Raw genomic sequence first — 20442 nt, 5'->3', positions numbered from 1 at the left:
AATGAATGACATATTATTCACTCCAAAGCTTTCGATGGTTCCCTAATATGCATGCAATAAAGTTTCAACTCTTCCCTACATACAACTCATAAGTCCTACATGATTTGTCTCATATTTCTTTGTAATTCATTCTAGCTTCATTAATGTCCTGGGCATTGTGCTAGAGATACAATGGGAAGACAAACAGTACCTCAACCTTATGAAGTTTATGGACCAGAAGGAAATATAAACAATAAAGTAGTAATATTGAGTGACATAAGGTCTGAGGTATCATGAGAACCTAACAAGTATATCGGACTTGGCTCAAACAGAAAGATCCAAACCCAAGGATGTACATACAGGAACATAAAACTGAAACAGGGATGGAAAGGATTTTATTTCTGTAATGCCAATCATGGATTATCAAGTAGGAGGACAGCAGAGAGAGATAAGGTGAAAAGTTAAACACTCTAAAACAATGGAAAACCACTAGAGTTTTAAGAGGAAGCAAAAAAAAAAAAATCATTGAATGTAATTAGCTACTTACTTGTTTGTATATTTTACTAAGGATATGAACTATATCTGTTTAGTCATTTTGCCAGTGACCAGAATAATGCTAGGCTCATCCTATATATTTGGTATTTATTTAGTGCTATCAAATAAAAATTTTTCTGCTACTAATGGTAGCAGAAAAAAAACCCAAATTTCTGATTCTATAATGTATTATGCATGCAAACATATACAAATATTACATATGTATACATAAGGAAACTAGATTTCTCTGAAACTAGATTATGGCTACAATAAAACCACTGAAATTAGTTAAAACTGGAATGAATCAATTTGACTGAGAAATACTGCTGTCTTGTTAAAAACAAATGTAAAAGTAAAAATAAGGCTGGAAATATACATAATTGTTATTGAAGAACCAATAATTTATGTTTTGCCAAACATAAGTTTTCATTAGCCTTGTTTGAATACAGGTCAGCTGTATATGTCCAACCTGAAGTAGGTAAAAATTTTGTCAGAATTAGGCAAAATTGAGAAATGTATTTTCAACCTTTCCAGATTCTGACTTTAACTTACTTCAAACATTAGTGATTGGATCAGTTTTATTTTTTGTAATCTAGATAATATGGCTTTAAAGTAAGCTAAGGCTGAGAATTTTCAAGGCACAATATACCTCAGGGGTTCATACTGGTACAATATTCCTAAATTAAAACTATTTTACATGAAAATCTGGAAATGGTATAACAGCAGCATTTTTGCCCTAGAACAATCTTGAATTTAAAGTTGAAAGAGAATTTTTCTTTTGTCACAAAAAATTTTAACCAAGGGGTATTAAAGACCAATGTAAGCAAAATTCAGAGAAAAAATAAATGAAAATCTACTTATTTGTTATGATTATATATTCCTTTTAAAAAGTCTTTGATAAATCCTGATTATTACCAGTTTCAGATACATTTACATAAAATTTAAAAAGCAACATATTCCTCAGTTTTGCAAAGGTAGTGCAATTTATTTAATTTACAATTGTTTGAGTTCCTTTTAAGAGCCTATTATTGCTTAGATGATCTTTCTGTGATAACCAGAGCCTGCCAAAGTGGATGTGTAACCGATGTGATTCTGCAATCTGTATACGGGGTAAAAATGGGAGTTCATAACCCACTTGAATCAAATTTATGAAATATGATATGTCAAGAATGTTTTGAACAATAATACTTTTTTTTAAAAAAAAGAGGAAAACCTTTTCAATGAAAGTATACTATTGTTATGGGCCAGGCTATACAGGCAATGATCAAACAGATTCCATTTTGCCTTCAGACTTGACATCATGTAAGAAATGCTTCTCCCATGGAAAGCCCCACCTCTGTACCCATCAACAGTTGCTTAGCATAGCATGTTTGGCAACACAAACTGGCAATTTATACAATGTATAAGTATTCTCTCTTTGATTCCCATTTTTCTGGTCTCTGTACCCTGTCACAGATTGATTGTCTAGATGTTAGTAACCATTCTTTAACTTGTATACATCTAGGGATGTTTTGGCCCACTCCCTTTTCTGCTTATGATTTTGGATCTTATAATTTTTGTTTATGGTTTTGAATCACAGCAATACCCACTTATGCTTTAATATGGTTTTGGACTATAAAAGGTTTACTCAAACCCTGAGAAGGGGGTTGAAGGGTGTAGACTTGCAGCCTACACCTTGGCCCACCAGCTGGTGGATCCAGAACCCTGGCTGGTGAATAAAGTTTTTGGCTCCTGCTTTAAGATCCACTTGGTGATTTATTGCAATCACGCCTTAGCGTTATGACCTGAAGTAATGCCACTACCTAAATTTTTAAAAATATAATCATATTTTTTTTTCATATCTCACAAGTTAAGTGTCCTATTTTCAGATGAGGAAATTGTGTCCAAAAGAAAACACGTGTATTTATTGAATCGGGAACAGAGTTTAACTATTTTTGGAGCATTCAAACTCAGCTTTTACTGCTAAGTCTGGGTCCAATGAGAGGTAGCTTATTTTCACTAGGGATGATCTTATCTTTTATACAGTTAAAAAAAAAAAAAAAAGAAAGAAAAGAAAAGAAATCCCGGGCTGGATTGTAGAGCACTTGCCTCACAACTGTGAGGCACTGGGTTCGAGCTTAGCACCACATAAAAACAAATAAAGGCATTGAGTCCATATACAACTAAATTAAAAAAAAAATCTCAACAGATTCCAATTTTCTTTAAGAAGTAACTGATTCTATAAGTATGACAAATAGATGAAAGGGTGCAGAAAGTATAGTAAACTGGGATGCCACTTGTCAATTTAGCCTGCCATACTTTCCCCCATCATCTCAAAACCCTTTGACTGAGACCCCCAAGTAGGGGCGGGGGTTACTTCAGGCCCAGGGACTGCTTGGGGGCCTTGTCTTGGGCAGGGGTGGTTGGGGGGGTGGCTTCTGGCCAGGCCCCGGGGGGGCCTCTCCTTAGGCCATGGAGGGGTGGTGGAGTTCAGGCATGAGCCTCTGAGGACCCTGTCTTAGGTTTGGAGGGGCAGGGGGACTTCAGGTCCGGACTCGGGGGGCTTGTCCTCAGGACCCTGGAGGGGCAGGGGGACTTCAGGTCCGGACCCCGGGGGCCTTGTCCTCAGGACCCTGGAGGGGCAGGGGGACTTCAGGTCCGGACCCGGGGGGCCTTGTCCTCAGGACCCTGGAGGGGCAGGGGGACTTCAGGTCCGGACCCGGGGGGCCTTGTCCTCAGGACCCTGGAGGGGCAGGGGGACTTCAGGCCCGGACCCCAGGGGCCTTGTCCTCAGGACCCTGGAGGGGCAGGGGGACTTCAGGCCCGGACCCCAGGGGCCTTGTCCTCAGGACCCTGGAGGGGCAGGGGGACTTCAGGTCCGGACCCGGGGGGCCTTGTCCTCAGGACCCTGGAGGGGCAGGGGGACTTCAGGCCCGGACCCCAGGGGCCTTGTCCTCAGGACCCTGGAGGGGCAGGGGGACTTCAGGCCCGGACTCGGGGGGCTTGTCCTCAGGACCCTGGAGGGGCAGGGGGACTTCAGGTCCGGACCCCGGGGGCCTTGTCCTCAGGACCCTGGAGGGGCAGGGGGACTTCAGGCCCGGACCCCAGGGGCCTTGTCCTCAGGACCCTGGAGGGGCAGGGGGACTTCAGGTCCGGACCTCGGGGGCCTTGTCCTCAGGACCCTGGAGGGGCGGGCCCCGGGGCCATCTCTAGGCCTGGAGGGGCGGGGAAGTCAAAGGCAGGCGCGGCCAGGCCCGGTCGCCCCGCGGCCTCGCTCCCAACCCCCTCCCGGCTCCCACCTCGTCCGAGCCCGCTCTGCAGTGACAGCTCGGCCACCGGCACACCTCGCGGAGCCCAGCGCCGAAGGAGGCGGGGGCCGCTCATCACCTTTTGAGGTATCGGGCGTCCTCCCCCTGCATGGCGGCGGCGGCGGCGGCGGCTTAGGGGCACAGCTGGCGGAGAGGAGGGCGGGCTGTCCGGGGACCCGCCTGCAGCACCCTCACGCGCAAAGGCGCTGACAGACCCAGGGCCCACAAGGCGGGGCGGCGGCGGCGGCGCGGCGTTACCACGGTGAGGCCGTGGGCTCCTCCCACTGCTTCGGGGCCCTGCGCACCCGCGCTGCCCAGACCCGCCCCGGCCGCCCGGAGACCCCCGATGCGCATGCGTACGTGCCTGCGGCTGCCCTAGATGCGCATGCGCATGCGGCTCCGCCCGACGCGCCTGCGTCTGGAGACTTGTCTGAAGGCCGAGGGGAAGGTTTTGATGCTGGTTCAGCCAGTGTGGGTAACAGTGGATTTCTGGTCCTTGTTCCCAGTGAGAATGGAACTAGAAAGGGCTATTACCATCAGCAGAATTGGAATTTGAAAGAAGGGAAATCAGTTAACTTTACCCAAGCTAGAGGAACAGATTTGAGGCCATCATGATTAAAAAATTCTACCATGACTTTGTTAATCAAATCAGACTGGCATAGGGATGGGCGTATAGACCAGTAGGAAAGAATACAGAACCCAGAAGACGACTCATTCAATTATAGTCTAGTTGATTTTTCAGACCATTTCTTAAAACATTTTAAGTTCATACGAAGTTTGCAAAAATCGTTGAGAGGTGTCAGTGTACCTTCAGTTTTACCAGTAATTGTATTTGCATAAATACATTACGATAAGAATACCAGGGACTGATAATGGAATGATATGTGCATATGATTCTATGCTATTATATCACACGTGTAAATTCCTATTCATAATTTCTTAGTGAAACATTTTTATTATGGCTGTTTTAAATACTTGTCAGATAATTCTAACATCTGGGTCATCTTAATGTTAGCATCTGTTGATTATTTCAAGTTGATATTTTCCTGGTTCTTGTTATGAATCATGATTTTTAAATTTTGGATATTACATTATGAAATGCTTGATCCTATTTAAGTATGCTCCGGACTGGGGTTGTGGCTCAGCAGTAGAGTGCTGCGAGGTGCTGGGTTCGATCCTTAGCACCACATAAAAATAAATAAAATGAAGGCATGTGTCCAACTACAACTAAAAAATTATTTTTAAAAATAAATATGCTCTAGCAGGCTTCCTCTAACACCACACCACACTGGAAGGGAGGGTGCCATCTTGCTTCTAACCTATGGGGTTGATTGTTCTGGGTTCCCTTTTCAGCCTCCTTTGACAGCTGTGGGGGCAGGAGTGCCTTATTTTCGCTCCCAAGATGGTCTCCACTGACATCATTATGGTAGAAGGTCTTGTTCTCACTGGATGGTTGCAAAAGTTATAGTGTGGGAAGGGCAGTTTGTTACAGCTCACAGGTGGTGGAAATCTAAGTTCTCCACTTAAGTTTTGCGTATGGTGATGAGAGTGGGATTATACTTTTTCTTTTCCATAGTGTTTGGATGAAAATAGAAAGTTATTATTTAAATGTTTTCTGTTTGGTAGCTTTCTCCTTTTCTCTTTCTTTAATGATTGAAGGCCTTTCTTTGGAATTGGGGAAGTCGTCTTCTGCTGGGTTGTCTGGATTTCTGGCTTCCCTAGCATCCACCATGGGGTATATAAGGAGGGAAAAATACCCAAGAAGCTTACTACTATGCCATTCCTTGAGTATAAAATTGCTAGATGGTCTGCTTTTTGTTCACCTGTCAGAGTTTTTTAAATGTTTGTTTTGTACACGTCACCTAGAGATTTAGTAGTACTTAGTGAAAGTAGCATGGAGAAGTGTCTCTCTTTCATTGTACTATTGAACTGAAAGTGGTTTCAATTAATTTTTGATAAAGGTAACAAATCAACTTAAAAAGAAAAATATGGTCTTTTAACCAAAGTCACTGGAAACAACTGAATGTACATGTGAAAAATAAATAGGCTTTATTATGTTCGGATGTGAGGTGTCCTGCAGAGCTCCTGTGTGTCTACAGGAATTTTCAGAGGTGAAATTATTGGATTGTGAGAGCTGTAACCTAATCAGTATATCCTCCTTTAAATGAACTGATTAGTGGTAACTGTAGGCATATGGGGTGTGGCTAGAGGAGGTGGGTCACTGATGTATGTCCTAGAAGGAAGGATGCCCCTTTCCTTCCCTCTTGTTTTAGTCAGATTTTTCAATGTGGTGACTAAAAGGATCTGACCAGAACAATTTTAGGGCAAGAAAGGTTTATTTGAGGGCTTCCAGTTTGGGAGGTCTTAATTCATAGAAGGCCAGCTCCATTCCTCGGGACTTCGAGGTGGAAGAGTGTGGCAGAGGGAAGCAGCTCACATGATGATCAGAAAGCAGAGATAGAGTTCTCTACTTGCCAGATACAAATATGTACCCCACAGCCATGCCCCAATTCCCATCTCCTGCAGCCACACCCCACCAGTTCAGTTACCACTCAGTTAATTCCTATCAGGGATTAATTCACCGATTAGATTAAGGCTATAACCCAATAATTTCTCCTGCAAACCTTCTTGCATTGTCTCACATGCAATCTTTACAGTGGGCGGACACCTCGCATCCAAACCATAACACCTTTCTTTGTCTCTCTGTTTGATGGTCTCAACATGAGTGGAGCAGCCTTCCTTTGCTGGGCCCTTCCCCCATGATGTGCTGCCTCCATCTTGGGCCCAGAGCAATGGAGTTGGCCATCTGTGGATTGAGACCTCTGAGACTGTGAGCCCTAAATAAACTTGTCCTCCTCTAAGTTGTTCTTGTCATGTATTTTGATCACAGTGATGGAGATTTGACTAAAACAGGCCTCTTTTTTTTTTCTTTGCACCATACACAAAAGATAACTAACAAGGCCATGAATATAAACATAACATCTATAAAACTACTAAGCTCTAGAAGAAAACAGAAGAATATTTGAAACTTACGGGCTAGCACATATTTCTTAGACATCATACACAAAAACCACCAATAAAACAACAAATTTTGAATTGATATCACCAAAATTTAAAACTTCCCTTTGAAATACACCATAAAGAAAATAAAAAGATAATTGTTGTGCTGAGAGAAATTATTGCTGTAAATATATTTGACTAAAGGATTGTATTCATGATATAAAAAGATGAAAATCTGAACCACTTAATTAAAACGAGTACAAGATTTATACAAGTACTTAATAAAAGGAGATACTTAGATATCTAATAAGATGACTCAGCTTTGTTTCTCATCATGGAAGTGGAAATTTAATCCACAATGAAATATGCTGTGTACCTGCACAAGTGTACCCCTGTTCTGCTACAGTAACAGCTACCAGCCCCCAGAATGGTTAAGCACAAGTTCATTATTTTATAGCTTTATGGATCAGAAGTCTGGAATGGGTCTCATTCAGCTGAAATCAAGGTGTGAGGAAGCTTGTATTCTTTTCTGGATGCTTTGGAAGGGAATCCACTTCCTTGCCTGATTTAACTCTTGTGGCCATTCACATTTCTACACCCATGGTCTCTTTCCTTCGTCTTCAAAACCAGCTATAACTTCTCCAGTCCCCATCCTGCTTCTTACTAGTCCTGCTTTTCTTATCATTATTTTTTTCAAAATGTTGGGTTTGGTGACACACACCTGTAATCTCAATGGCTCAGGAGGCTGAAGTAGGAGGATCACAGGTTCAAAGCCAGCCTCAGCAACTTAGCAAGACTCTATCTCAAAATTTAAAAAATAAATGAAAAGGTTGGGGGTGTGGCTCAGTGGTTGAGCACTCCTGAGTTTAATCCCTGTTACAAAAACACAAACAAACAAGGACTGGGGTTGTAGCTCAGTGGCAGAGCACTTGCCTCAAACATATGAGGCACAGAGTTCAATCCTCAGCACCACATAAAAATAAATAAATAATAAAGACTTTTTAGAAACCCTAGATATTTAAAAAACAAACAAAAAACCTCATTAACTGTATACTTAAGCTGAAATCATTTTAATATATTACTGTGTATAAATTATTACTCAGTGAAATTATTTTGAATATACAATAAACAAGGCAAATTTAGTAAACCAAACTTATGTATTAAAGAGCATGTTAAACACCACTGAACCACAGACAGGAAAGGTTTTCTACTTTTAAGAACTCTTGTGGACCCAACTGGTAATTCAGTATAATCTCTCCGTGTCAAGGTAGGTCCTTAACTTGAATCCCATCTGTTAAGTCCCCATAATGTAATATATTTACAACTTCCAGGGAGAGGATGTGGGTATCTTCACTTATTTTTACTACTTGGAGGTGACAAAGTTTGTCATAAACCCACTATAATATTGAATTGTGAGATAGTACCAAATGTTGACAAGATGTGGAACAACTAGAGTTCCTACACGTTGCCTGTGAGAATGCAAAATGGTACAAGCATTTTGGCAAACATTTTGGCAGTTTAACAGTTAAATATGCATTTACCACATGACCTAGCAGTTCTACTCCTAGGTTTTTATCCAACCAAAATGAGAATATATGTCTATGAAAACTCTTGTTCACAAGCATTCATGGCAGTTTTATTCATAATGACAGAAAACTGTGAACCACCCAGATGTCCATTAACATGTCAGCTGATGCAAATGGTGGGATATTCGCACAATGGATAACATTCGACATTAAACAAAACAACTACTGATGATACAACATGAGTCAGATTCAAAAACCATTCTGCTGAAAGAAGCATATGTTTTTCATTTATAAGAAATTCTTGAATAGTGAAATAAAAGTGTATCTTTTATGACAGAAGGCAGGCAAGGGGTTGTCTTGGGCCAGGGATAGGAGGTAGACAGACTGAATTCAACCAACCTGAAGAGAACTTTAGGGTACGGTTACATACATTAGCTATTTGTCAAAACTCAAAATGTTGGGTGTAGTGGCACACACCTGTAATCTCAACAGCTCAGGAGGCTGAGACAAAGGGTCATGGATTCAAAGCCTCAGCAACTAAGCAAGACCCTATCTCAAAATTTAAAAAAATAAATAAAAGGGGCTGGGGGTATGGCTCAGTGGTTGAGTCCCCCCGGGTTCAATCTCTGTTACAAAAAAAAAAAAATGAAAAAAAACCTCATTAAGTGTATACTTATACTGCAATCATTTAAATATATTATTGTATATAAATTATTACTCAATGAAAAACAAGGCAAAAATTTAGTAAACCAAACCAAGATATTAAAGAGCATGTTAAACACAGTTGAAGAGAAAATTTGTGAATAATAAAAGGAAATAACATATGATACAGTATGAAGTGATAAAGAGAAAACTATTTTTAAAAAAGAAGTTAAGAGATAGGAGTGATAAACTATATCCATAAGTCTTTGATATGACCTCTAGAAACAAAGAATAGAAAGGGACGAACCAATATTTGAGGACTGAAAAATATCCTGAGTTAATAAAAAATGTAAATTCCAATCAACATAAATAGAAGCAATCCATACTTTGCTCATCTGTAAAACAAGGACAATAATGGTCTATTGTCTTACAGTGGTTATGTGATGAGATAGCATACTTGAATTTATACAGGATTAATATCACATAAATGACAGTAATTGATATTGACTGCACCAAGTGTCTGAAAAACCTAGTTAATTTATTACCTACCTACCTCTCTATTATCTATTTATTACAACCTATTTATTAATAGGTCAAATCACTTTATCACTATGTCTACTTCTTAGAAAAATTGTGATAAGGATACTGTGAAAGATGATGGTGAGAAGAAGATGAACTAATATTTTATAAGAGACTCAAACTTTAAAGTTATATGAAAATGCCAGAGGTTATTATTATTTTGACCTCATCTTAAATTTGTCAACTGTGTATGTTGAATACTGTACTAACTCTACATACCTATAATCCCAACTACTCTGGAACTGAAGCCAGAGGATTATTAATTTGAGGACAGCCTGAGCAATTTACAGAGATACCCTCTCAAAAAATCTAAAAGGGGGGCTGGGGATGTGGCTCAAGCGGCAGTGCGCTCGCCTGGCATGCGCGGGGTGCTGGGTTCGATCCTCAGCACCACATAAAAATAAAATAAAGATGTTGCGTCCACGAAAACTAAAAAATAAATATTAAAAAAATTCTCTCTCTCTTAAAAAAAAAAAAAAAAGTCTAAAAGGGCTAGAGATGTGGCTCACCTTGAGGCACCGGCCTAGCTGGCTCTAGGCCCTGGTCTCCATCCCCAGGGAGCCTGTGTTAATACTGAAGGTTGTTCCTCTAAGCAAAACTCTTTCTCCTAGAAGCTTTCTCCAAGCTCCAGACTTAGTAAAGTGCCTTTTCTATTCTTCTACTGCATACATTGTACTTTATGGACATGATTTTGTTTCTAATTATATTTCCAATCACAGTGCTAGGCACAGAGTAAATTGTTCAATAAGTAACAATTGCTACTTTATGAAGCATAGTTGCTACCTTCCGGGAACACATAGTTGTCAGGTATTGAGGTAGGACATAATAACATCATGACACAAGTAGAATTCTGGCCCTAAAGAGGGTTAAATCTGCTCATCTTGAGGAAAAGAGGCTCAGAGTGGGACTCTTAGCGGACAAAGTTTGTTTAAAGAGCACATAACAGGGATGTTCTAGAGAGAGAGAAAGTACATGCAAGGACACAAAGCATGAAATATCATGGTGTAGTCTAAGAGAGGGATTTAGGACTGAGTGAAAAGAAATTTGGAAAAGCCAACAGGGGTATAACCATATAGAATCTGCTATAGGAAAATATGATATTTGGATCTTTCCTGCAGGTATGGGGAGCCATGGAAGGATTTTAATACAGGAAAGTTCATATGTGGAAAAAATCATCACTTTCAGCACCATTACTTAGCATGTTCTGCATTTTATCCACATAGCAACAGAAAACAGACATGTCAGAATTAAGTATTCAATAGTCCAAATATCCTGCTTTTAAATTTTAATCCTGATTTATTTCAACAGTCTATAGAAAAATTCTTTCTTACCTTGTTACTGCCTTTGGGACATCATCAAATGGCCACTGTGGTCCAAAGAGTCCACGTCCACTGGCTATTAATGCAGCCATCTTCCCACTTTTCAAATTACTTTGAGCTCCTGTTGTACATCTTAAATCTAAAAATGCAAAAGGAGATTTTAGTTGCAAGGAACCTTTAATATATAATCTCTTCTTGGAACCTTCAATATACAATCTCATCTCTATTAACAACCTATATGACATAAGAAAAGAACTATGACATCACTGGGTTTTTCCAAGGGTCAGGATCAGGAGGGTAGTGATTATTAGGATAATGAGTAATGAATCCTATGCTTTTCTCCTCCAGATTCTCTTCCAGTCTGAATAGTACTTTGAGAAATAATTGTGTGATATGCCAACCTGATGATCCTTAAAGGCATACAGTCAAATGAATGTATAAGCTAAGTGTGTGTTTAGTTAGTTACATACACTTGTTTGTTAATTCATATATGTGAAATTACACATACAAGTTCAGGTGGGAGTTCCTTGCAAGATAGCATAGCAACTTATGCATTTATACATGTGTATGTTGGAGAAATGTACATGGCATGGTGAAGAATGGAGGAAGAGGCTCCAAGTGTATCCAACTAAATGAGCTGCACTTATTAATGTAACCAAAACTTATGAGAAGACATTGCAATAGACTTGGGTATGCAAGAATGAATAGACAAATTTCTTACTTGAAAAATTATATCTAAATCCAATAGAGATACACACAAAGTGAACAAATAAACAAAATTCAAAGCAATACATTCAGTGGTTGAGCTATAACATGTCTCTATAGAAACCAAGGAGGAGCCACTGGAGAATCATTAGTTAAGCACTGTTCAGAAGAATAAAATGGAGATATATATATTCATTCTTTTTCCCTTCTCTTCCCTATTGGTTTCTTCTTTCTTCCCAAGTCACTCACTTTCTTTCCTCCCTCCCTTTACTTCCTTCCTTCCTTCCTTCCTTCCTTGTGTAGATAGCAAGTATATTCTAGAAATGACTGCATATTTGGAAACAGAACCAATTTTGTAATTTTTCCCTATCTTCATTGTTGTTTTCTTTTAATTTTTTCCATGTTTCTTCATTTCTTTATGTTAATTTTTCTTATTTTGACTTTCTATTTTTAATACATTATTTTTGTATTTATTCACTCATGTAGGCTAGTATAGTGCCGCCGCAGTCTGGCTGGGCACAATTCAGGAGCCACTTGTCAAAAGAAATGAACTTTATTTTTAGAACCACACACACCAAACAAAACAGCTCCTCAGGAAAAACCTTCAGAGCCCAACTGCCACCACCGGCTTCCCACAAGCCTCTCAACCTCCCCCACTCCTCCTGCTCTTGAGGATGATTGGCTGGGTCGCATGGGTGGAACCAAAAAAGTCCCCCAATGAGCAGCTCCATGGTCTGAAAGGGCGGGGAAACAGCCCAATGAGCATCACCGCAGAGGAGCCAATCAGTTGGCAGCTAGAAGTTGCTGGGGCCGCTGTGAGCCAATCATCAGCTGGCAGCTGGAAGTTTGCTGGCAGCTGGAAGTTTGCTGGGGCCCCTTCTGGCTGTGGCTCTCAACATCTCCCCCTCTCTGTTTAAACAACAAGCATGTGGCTTAGGGACCGTGCCTGCCTTAGGTTGTCCAATAGTATATATGGTCCTTACCCGTTATCGGATGAGCTGACCTCAAGGCGTCAGCCTCCTGTCTTAGGTTAGTACCATTGCAATTGGATCTTACCCATCACTGACTACCGGTCCAGTATACAGCCACACCTGTGGATAGGTCTTTGTACCAGCAGGGGGGTGAGGTTCTTTGCCTCACCTCTGTTGGTCCCCATATTTTAGCTGAACGACCATGACAAGCAGAAGGGAGGAAGCTACACCAAGCAAATTGACGGCTCCTTTTGGAAAAATAGTACCACCAATGACACCATCAGCAAAAATACGCCAACACTACCACAAGTCGCTGCACCAACAGATAGTTCACAATGCATACAAGTGAGTTCACAATGCATACAGGTGATACATAGTCCAGGCAAGTTTTGCAAGCAGTTCAGTGATGGCTATTGCAGAAGCTGTAGATTGGTTTTATCTTTGTCTTCTCCGGCACTGGGATGAAGATAGGAATTCTGGCAATAATGGCTAAAGAAAAAAGTATGTAACATTCCAGAAGGCACTAAAAGAAAACAATTTTCTTAACAATTTACATTATCTTGAACAGAATTATTAAATATAATGAAAAGGAAAGGTGAAAGTAAAAAAAAAAACAGATCTGTTAACCTCCTTTTTTGTTCACATATTAAAATAATCCTCAACAGCTGTTTACCCAATTTAAATTAAACCATTTAAATCACGTGAATAAAAAAAAATTTGGATACATTTTTTCTTTTTTTTAAATTTTTTTTATTTATTTTTATTTTTTTTGTTGGTCGTTCAAAACATTACATAGTTCTTAATACATCATATTTCACAATTTGATTCAAGTGGGTTATGAACTCCCAATTTTACCCCGTATACAGATTGCTGTATCACATCAGTTACCCTTCCATTGATTTACATATTGCCTTTCTAGTGTCTGATGTATTCTACTGTCTGTCCTATTCTCTACTATCCCCCCTCCCCTCCCCTCCCCTCCCCATTTCTCTCTCTACCCCCTCTACTGTAAATCATTACTTCCACTTGTATTATCTTGTCTTACCCTTCCTTTCCTCTTATATGTAATTTTGTATAACCCTGAGGATCACCTTCCATTTCCATGCGATTTCCCTTCTCACTCCCTTTCCCTCCCACCTCTCATCCCTGTTTAATGTTAATCTTCTTCTCAAGCTCTTCGTCCCTACCCTGTCCTTGGTTACTCCCCTTATATCAAAGGAGTCATTTGGCATTTGTTTTTTAAAGATTGACTAGCTTCACTCAGCATAATCTGCTCCAATGCCATCCATTTCCCTCCAAATTCTATGATTTTGTCTTTTTTTTTTCAACTTTGAAGTTTTCTTTTTCTTTTCTTTCTTTTTTTTATTGATTGTTCCAAACATTACAGAGCTCTTGATAAATCATCTTTCATACATTTGACTCTATTGGGTTTTGAACTCCCATTTCTACCCCAAATACAGATAGCAGAATCACATCTGTTACATACTCACATTTTTACATAATGGCATATTAGTGACTGTCTTAATCTGCTACCTTTCCTAACCCCTACTATCCCCCCTCCCCTCCCCTCCCACCTTCCCTCTCTGCCTCCTCTGCTGTTGTTCAATTCTCTCCCTTTTTTTCCCCCCTCCCCCTTGCCCATCATAACCTCTTATACTTTTGTGTATCATTGAAGGTCTCCTACCATTTGCATATCCTTTCCCTTCTCTCTCCCTTTCTCTCCCCCCATTCGTCTTTGTTTACAGTTAGTCTTTTCCTCATGCTCTTCCTTCCTGTTTTGTTCTTAGTTGCTCTCTTTATATCAAAGGAGACATTTGGCATTTGTTTTTTAGGGCTTGGCTAGCTTCACTTAGCATAATCTGCTCTAATGCCATCCATTTCCCTGCAAATTCTATGATTTTGTCATTTCTTAGTGCTGCATAATACTCCATTGTATATAGATGCCACATTTTTTTATCCATTCATCTATTGAAGGGCATCTAGGTTGGTTCCACAGTCTAGCTATTGTGAATTGTGCCACTATAATCATTGATGTGGCTGTATCCCTATAATAGTGCGCTCTTTTAAGGTCCTCAGGGAATAGTCCGAGAAGGGCTATAGCTGGGTCAAATGGTGGATCCATTCCCAGCTTTCCCAAGAATCTCCATACTGCTTTCCAAATTGGCCTCACCATTTTGCAGTCCCACCAGCAGTGTACAAGTGTACCCTTTTCCCCACATCCTCGCCAACACTTATTGTTGTTTGACTTCATAATGGCTACTAATCTTACTGGAGTGAGATGGTATCTTAGGGTGGTTTTGATTTGCATTTCTCTGATTGCTAATGATGGTGAGCATTTTTTCATGTACTTGTTGATTGATTGTATGTCCTCCTCTGAGAAGTGTCTGTTCAGGTCCTTGGCCCATTTATTGATTGGGTTATTTGTTATCTTATTGTCTAATTTTTTGAGTTCTTTGTATTCTCTGGATATTAGGGCTCTATCTGAAGTGTGTGGAGTAAAGATTTTTTCCCAGGATGTAGGCTCCCTGTTTACCTCTCTTATTGTTTCTTTTGCTGAGAAAATGAATAATAATGAATTCATTTATTAGCTTTTTAGTTTGAGTAAGTCCCATTTGTTGATTCTAGTTGTTAACTCTTGCGCTATGGGTGTCCTATTGACGAATTTGGAGCCCGACCCCACAGTATGTAGATCATAACCAACTTTTTCTTCTATCAGATGCTGTGTCTTTGGTTTGATATCTAGCTCCTTGATCCATTTTGAGTTAACTTTTGTGCATGATGAGAGATAGGGATTCAGATTCATTTTGATGCAAATGGATTTCCAGTTTCCCAGCACCATTTGTTGAAGACGCTATCCTTCCTACATTGCATGCTTTTAGCCCCTTTATCAAATATAAGATAGTTGTAGTTTTGTGGATTGGTTACTGCGTCCTCTATTCTGTACCATTGGTCCACCCGCCTGTTTTGGTACCAGTACCATGCTTTTTTGTTACTATTGCTCTGTAGTATAGTTTGAAGTCTGGTATAGCTATACCGCCTGATTCACACTTCCTGCTTAGTATTGTTTTTGCTATTCTGGGTCTTTTATTATTCCATATGAATTTCATGATTGTTTTATCCATTTCTACAAGAAATGCTGTTGGGATTTTGATTGGCATTGCATTGAACTTATAGAGAACTTTTGGTAATATCGCCATTTTGATTTAGTACTGCCTATCCATGAACAGGGTATATTTTTCCATTTTCTAAGGTCTTCTTCTATATCTCTCTTTAGGGTTCTGTAATTTTCATTGTATAAGTCTTTCACCTCTTTTGTTAGGTTGATTCCCAAGTATTTTATTTTTTGGGGGGATATTGTGAATGGGGTAGTTGTCCTCATTTCCATTTCAGAGGATTTGTCACTAATATATAGGAATGCATTTGATTTATGCGTGTTGATCTTATATCCTGCCACTTTGCTGAATTCATTTATTAGCTCTAATAGTTTCTTTGTAGACCCTTTTGGGTCTGCTAGATATAGAATCATATCATCTGCAAATAGTGATAATTTAAGTTCTTCTTTTCCTATTTTTATGCCTTTAATTTCTTTCGTCTGTCTAATTGCTCTGGCCAGTGTTTTGAGGACTATGTTGAACAGAAGTGGTGAGAGAGGGCATCCCTGTCTTGTACCAGATCTTAGAGGGAATGCCTTCAATTTTTCTCCATTCAGAATGATGCTGGCCTGTGGCTTATCATAGATTGCTTTTACAATGTTGAGGTATGATCCAGTTATCCCTAATTTTTATAGAGTTTTGAACATAAAGGGATGCTGTACTTTGTCGAATGCTTTTTCTGCATATATCGAGATGATCATATGGTTCTTATTTTTAAGTCTATTGATGTGGTGAATAACATTTATTGATTTCCGTATATTGAACCAGCCTTGCATCCCAGGGATGAATCCTACTTGATCATGGTGTATAATTTTTTGATATGTATTTGAATCCAATTCGCCAGAATTTTATTGAGGATTTTTGCGTCTAGGTTCATTAGAGATATTGGTCTGTAGTTTTCTTTCTTTGAAGTGTCTTTGTCTGGTTTAGGCATCAGGGTGATGTTGGCCTCTTAGAATGTATTTGGAAGTTCTCCCTCTTTTTCTATTTCCTGAAACAGCTTGAAAAGTATTGGTGTTAGTTCCTCTTTAAAGGTTTTGTAAAACTCTGCTGTATACCCATCCGGTCCTGGGCTTTTCTTAGTTGGTAGTCTTTTGATGGTTTCTTCTATTTCCTCTATTGTTATTGGTATGTTTAGGCTGTCTATATCCTCCTGACTCAATCTGGGCAGATCATAAGACTTAAGAAATTTATCTATGCCTTCACTATCTTCTATTATATTGGAGTATAAGGATTCAAAATAATTTCTGATTATCTTCTGTATTTCTGAAGTGTCTGTTGTGATATTGACATCCCGTATGCTAGTAATTTGGGTTCTCTCTCTTCTTCTCTTCGTTAGCATGGCTAAGGGTCTGTCGATTTTATTTATTTTTTCAAAGAACCAACTTTTAGTTTTGTCAATTTTTTCAATTGTTTCTTTTGTTTTGATTTCATTAATTTCAGCTCTGATTTTAATTATTTCTTGCCTTCTACTTTTTTTGCTGTTGTTTTGCTCTTCTTTTTCTAGGATTTTGAGATGAAGTATGAGATCATTTATTTGTTGGTTTTTTCTTTTTTTAAGGAATGAACTCCAAGCAATGAATTTTCCTCTTAGAACTGCTTTCAATGTGTCCCATAGATTCCGATATGTTGTGTCTGTGTTTTCATTTAAGTCTAAGAAGTTTTTAATTTCCTCCTTGATGTCTTCTAAATCCCATTGATCATTCAGTAACCTATTGTTCATTCTCCAAGTGATGCTTGATTTTTCCTTCCTTCTTTTATCATTGATTCTCAGTTTCATTCCATTATGATCAGATAAGATGCATGGTATTATCTCTACTCCTTTATATTGTCTAAGAGTTGCCCTGTGACATAATATATGGTCTATTTTTGAGAAGGTTCCATGTGCTGCTGAGAAAAAAGTGTAACTACTTGATGTTGGGTGGTATAGTCTATATATGTCAATTAAGTCTAGGTTGTTAATTGTGTTATTGAGTTCTATAGTTTCCTCATTTAACTTTTGTTTGGAAGATCTGTCCAGTGGTGAGAGAGGTGTGTTGAAGTCTCCCATGATTATTGTTGGTGTATGGTTCCCTTGAGCAGTAGCAAGTGTCCTTCTTTATCCCTTTTGATTAACTTTGGCTTGAAATCTATTTTATTAGATAAGAGTATGGACACTCCTGCTTGTTTCCGCAGTCCATATGAGTGGTATGATTTTTCCCAACCTTTCACCTTCAGTCTATGAATATCTTTTTCTATCAGATGCCTCTCCTGTAGGCAGCATATTGTTGGGTCTTGTTTTGTTATCCATTCTACTAGCCTGTGTCTCTTAATTGGTGAGTTTAAGCCATTAACATTTAGGGTTATTATTGAGATATGGTTTGTTCTTCCAGCCATATTTGTTTATTAATGTTACTAAACGTGATTTGTTTTCCTCTTTGATTACTTTCCCCCCTTTACTTTCCTACCTCCCACTGTTGGTTTTCAATGTTATTTTCCATTTCCTCTTCCTGTAATGTTTTGCCAAGGATTTTTTTGAAGAGATGGTTTTCTAGCTGCGAATTCTTTAAACTTTTGTTTATCGTGGAAGGTTTTAATTTCATCTTCCATCCTGAAGCTTAATTTCGCTGGATACATGATTCTTGGTTGGAACCCATTTTCTTTCAGTGTTTGAAATATGTTATTCCAGTATCTTCTAGCTTTCAGAGTCTGTGTTGAGAGATCAGCTGTTATCCTGATTGGTTTACCCCTAAATGTAATCTGCTTCCTTTTTCTTGTAGCTTTTAAAATTCTCTCCTTATTCTGTATGTTGGACATCTTCATTATAATGTGTCTAGGTGTGGATCGCTTATGATTTTGCACATTCGGCGACCTGTAGGCTTCTAGGATTTGGGATTCTGTCTCATTCTTCAAGTCTGGAAAGTTTTCTCGTATTATTTCACTGAATAGATTGTTTATTCCTTTGGTATGGAGCTCTGTGCCTTCCTGTATCCCAATGACTCTTAAGTTTGGTCTTTTAATATTGTCCCATAATTCTTGGATGTTCTGCTCATGGTTTCTTAGCAGACTTGCTGAGCTGTCTGTGTTCTTTTTCAGTTGAAATACTTTGTCTTCATTGTCTGATGTTCTCTCTTCTAAGTGATCTACTCTGCTGGTAGTATTCTCAATTGAGTTTTTAAGTTGGTTTATTGCTTCCTGCATGTCTAGAATTTCTATTTGTTTGTTTTTTTATTACCTCTATCTCCCTGTGAAATTGATCTTTTACTTCCTGGATTTGTTTATGTAGTTCCTTGTCAATGTGATCTTTCATTGTCTGATTTTGCTGTCTCATGTCTTCCTTGAGACTCCAGATCATCTGAAGCAAGTATATCCTAAACTCTTTATCTGACATTCCATCTGTTGCAGCTATTACCTCTTCTAAAGTTGAGTTGACCTGCATTGCTTGTGGTCCTTTCTTTCCTTGTCTTTTCATACTGCTCGCGTTTCTTTCTACTTGGTGAAACTGTTGTGTTTTTGAAATTTACCCCCTATTTATTTATATTGTTCTTGTATAGTTGGGAAGTCAACCTTGCAGGGCGGGTAGTGGCTGTGCTCCTCCTCTAATTAGGGTGGTCTGTACCATGCTGGTCGGTTGCAGGTCTGCCCCCCTTCGGACGCGGGTGGCAGCTCTGCTCTGCCCCCACTCCAATTGTGGTGACGTAACTACCACGCCCTGGGGTCGTTGGTCCTCATCCGGATGTGGGCGGCAGCTCTGCTCGGTCCCCACTCCAATTTGTGTGACATGTCTACCACGCTGGCAGGCCTCTAGGCCGGTGGGTCGCAGTTCTGCACAGCCCCCACTCCCAATGAGGGTACCTAACTACCTCTCCAACGGGTCGCTGAGCCCCCTCCGGACCCGGGCTGTGGCCCTGCTCCACCCCCACTCCAACCAGTGTGACATGACTGCCTCGGTGTTACGTGTCCACCATGCTGGCAGGCTACCGGGCCTGTCTTGCCAGTGGGTCGCAGGTCTGCCTACCCTGCAGGCTCAGATGGCAGCTCTGCACAGCCCCTACTACAAATGAGGTTACTTGGCTACCACGCCATGTGGTCGCTGGTCCTATTCTAGGCGTGGGCGGCTACTCTCTTCGGCCCCAGCAGCAGTTGGGGTGTTGTGATACCATGCTGGAGGGTCACTTGGCCTGCTCTGGGCACAGGCGGCAGCTCCACTCTGTCCCCCCGGCCCCCACAGCACCCAGCAGGACCCTGACCGAGAAGCAGTCACCGAAGGTTCTCTAGTCCTGGGCCAAAGCAGCTTCGGTAGCCAGAACCCCGCCTCTCCGATCCCGACGCACTCTCCGCTGGAAGCTGGCTCCAAGGAGCGACCCCCACGGGTTCCCCAGCCCCAGGCCAAAACTGTTCCGGGAGTCAGAACTCAGTCGCCCCAAGCTCAGCGCACACTCCACTTGGAGCTGGCCTCCACAGGCAGTCTCTGCAGTTTCCCCAGCCCTGGGCCATGTTAGCCCCGGGAACCAGAATCCAGCCGCTCAGAGCCCTGCGCATTCCTTGCTAGGAACGAGCCCCCAGGAGTATTCTCCACAGGTTCTCCAATCCCGAGCCTGAGCAAAAAATCTGTCTGCAAGACGCAGGCAAATACCAGCCTGAAATCATCTGTTCTGTAGCTGAATGAGCTGAGATCAGTAGAAAATGGGGATGATTACATCATCTCTCCGAGATGGCAGCTGCTGACTTCTTCCGTGGTCAGACCGGTGTCTGGAACTGAACTGGAC

At 40.5% G+C, this 20442-nt stretch overlaps 1 protein-coding gene across 3 annotated transcripts in view; it reads right to left on the bottom strand.

The window, feature by feature from the left end:
• The window catches only part of Kifap3 (kinesin associated protein 3), a 138890-nt gene extending 134757 nt beyond the window's left edge, over positions 1 to 4133 (bottom strand). For 2 of the 3 annotated variants that reach the window (XM_026405250.2, XM_026405251.2), the window contains exon 1: positions 3880 to 4133. In XM_026405250.2, coding sequence (XP_026261035.1) covers positions 3880 to 3911 — 32 coding nt within the window. In that variant the 5' untranslated portion in view covers positions 3912 to 4133. The other variant, XM_026405252.2, reaches the window with a different exon arrangement.
• Between the last annotated feature and the right edge of the window lie 16309 nt (positions 4134 to 20442).

Source organism: Urocitellus parryii, chromosome 9, assembly GCF_045843805.1.
Source record: "Urocitellus parryii isolate mUroPar1 chromosome 9, mUroPar1.hap1, whole genome shotgun sequence".
In the NCBI taxonomy this organism is placed as follows: Eukaryota; Metazoa; Chordata; class Mammalia; order Rodentia; family Sciuridae; genus Urocitellus; species Urocitellus parryii.
This window is presented reverse-complemented; position numbering and strand designations above follow the sequence as displayed.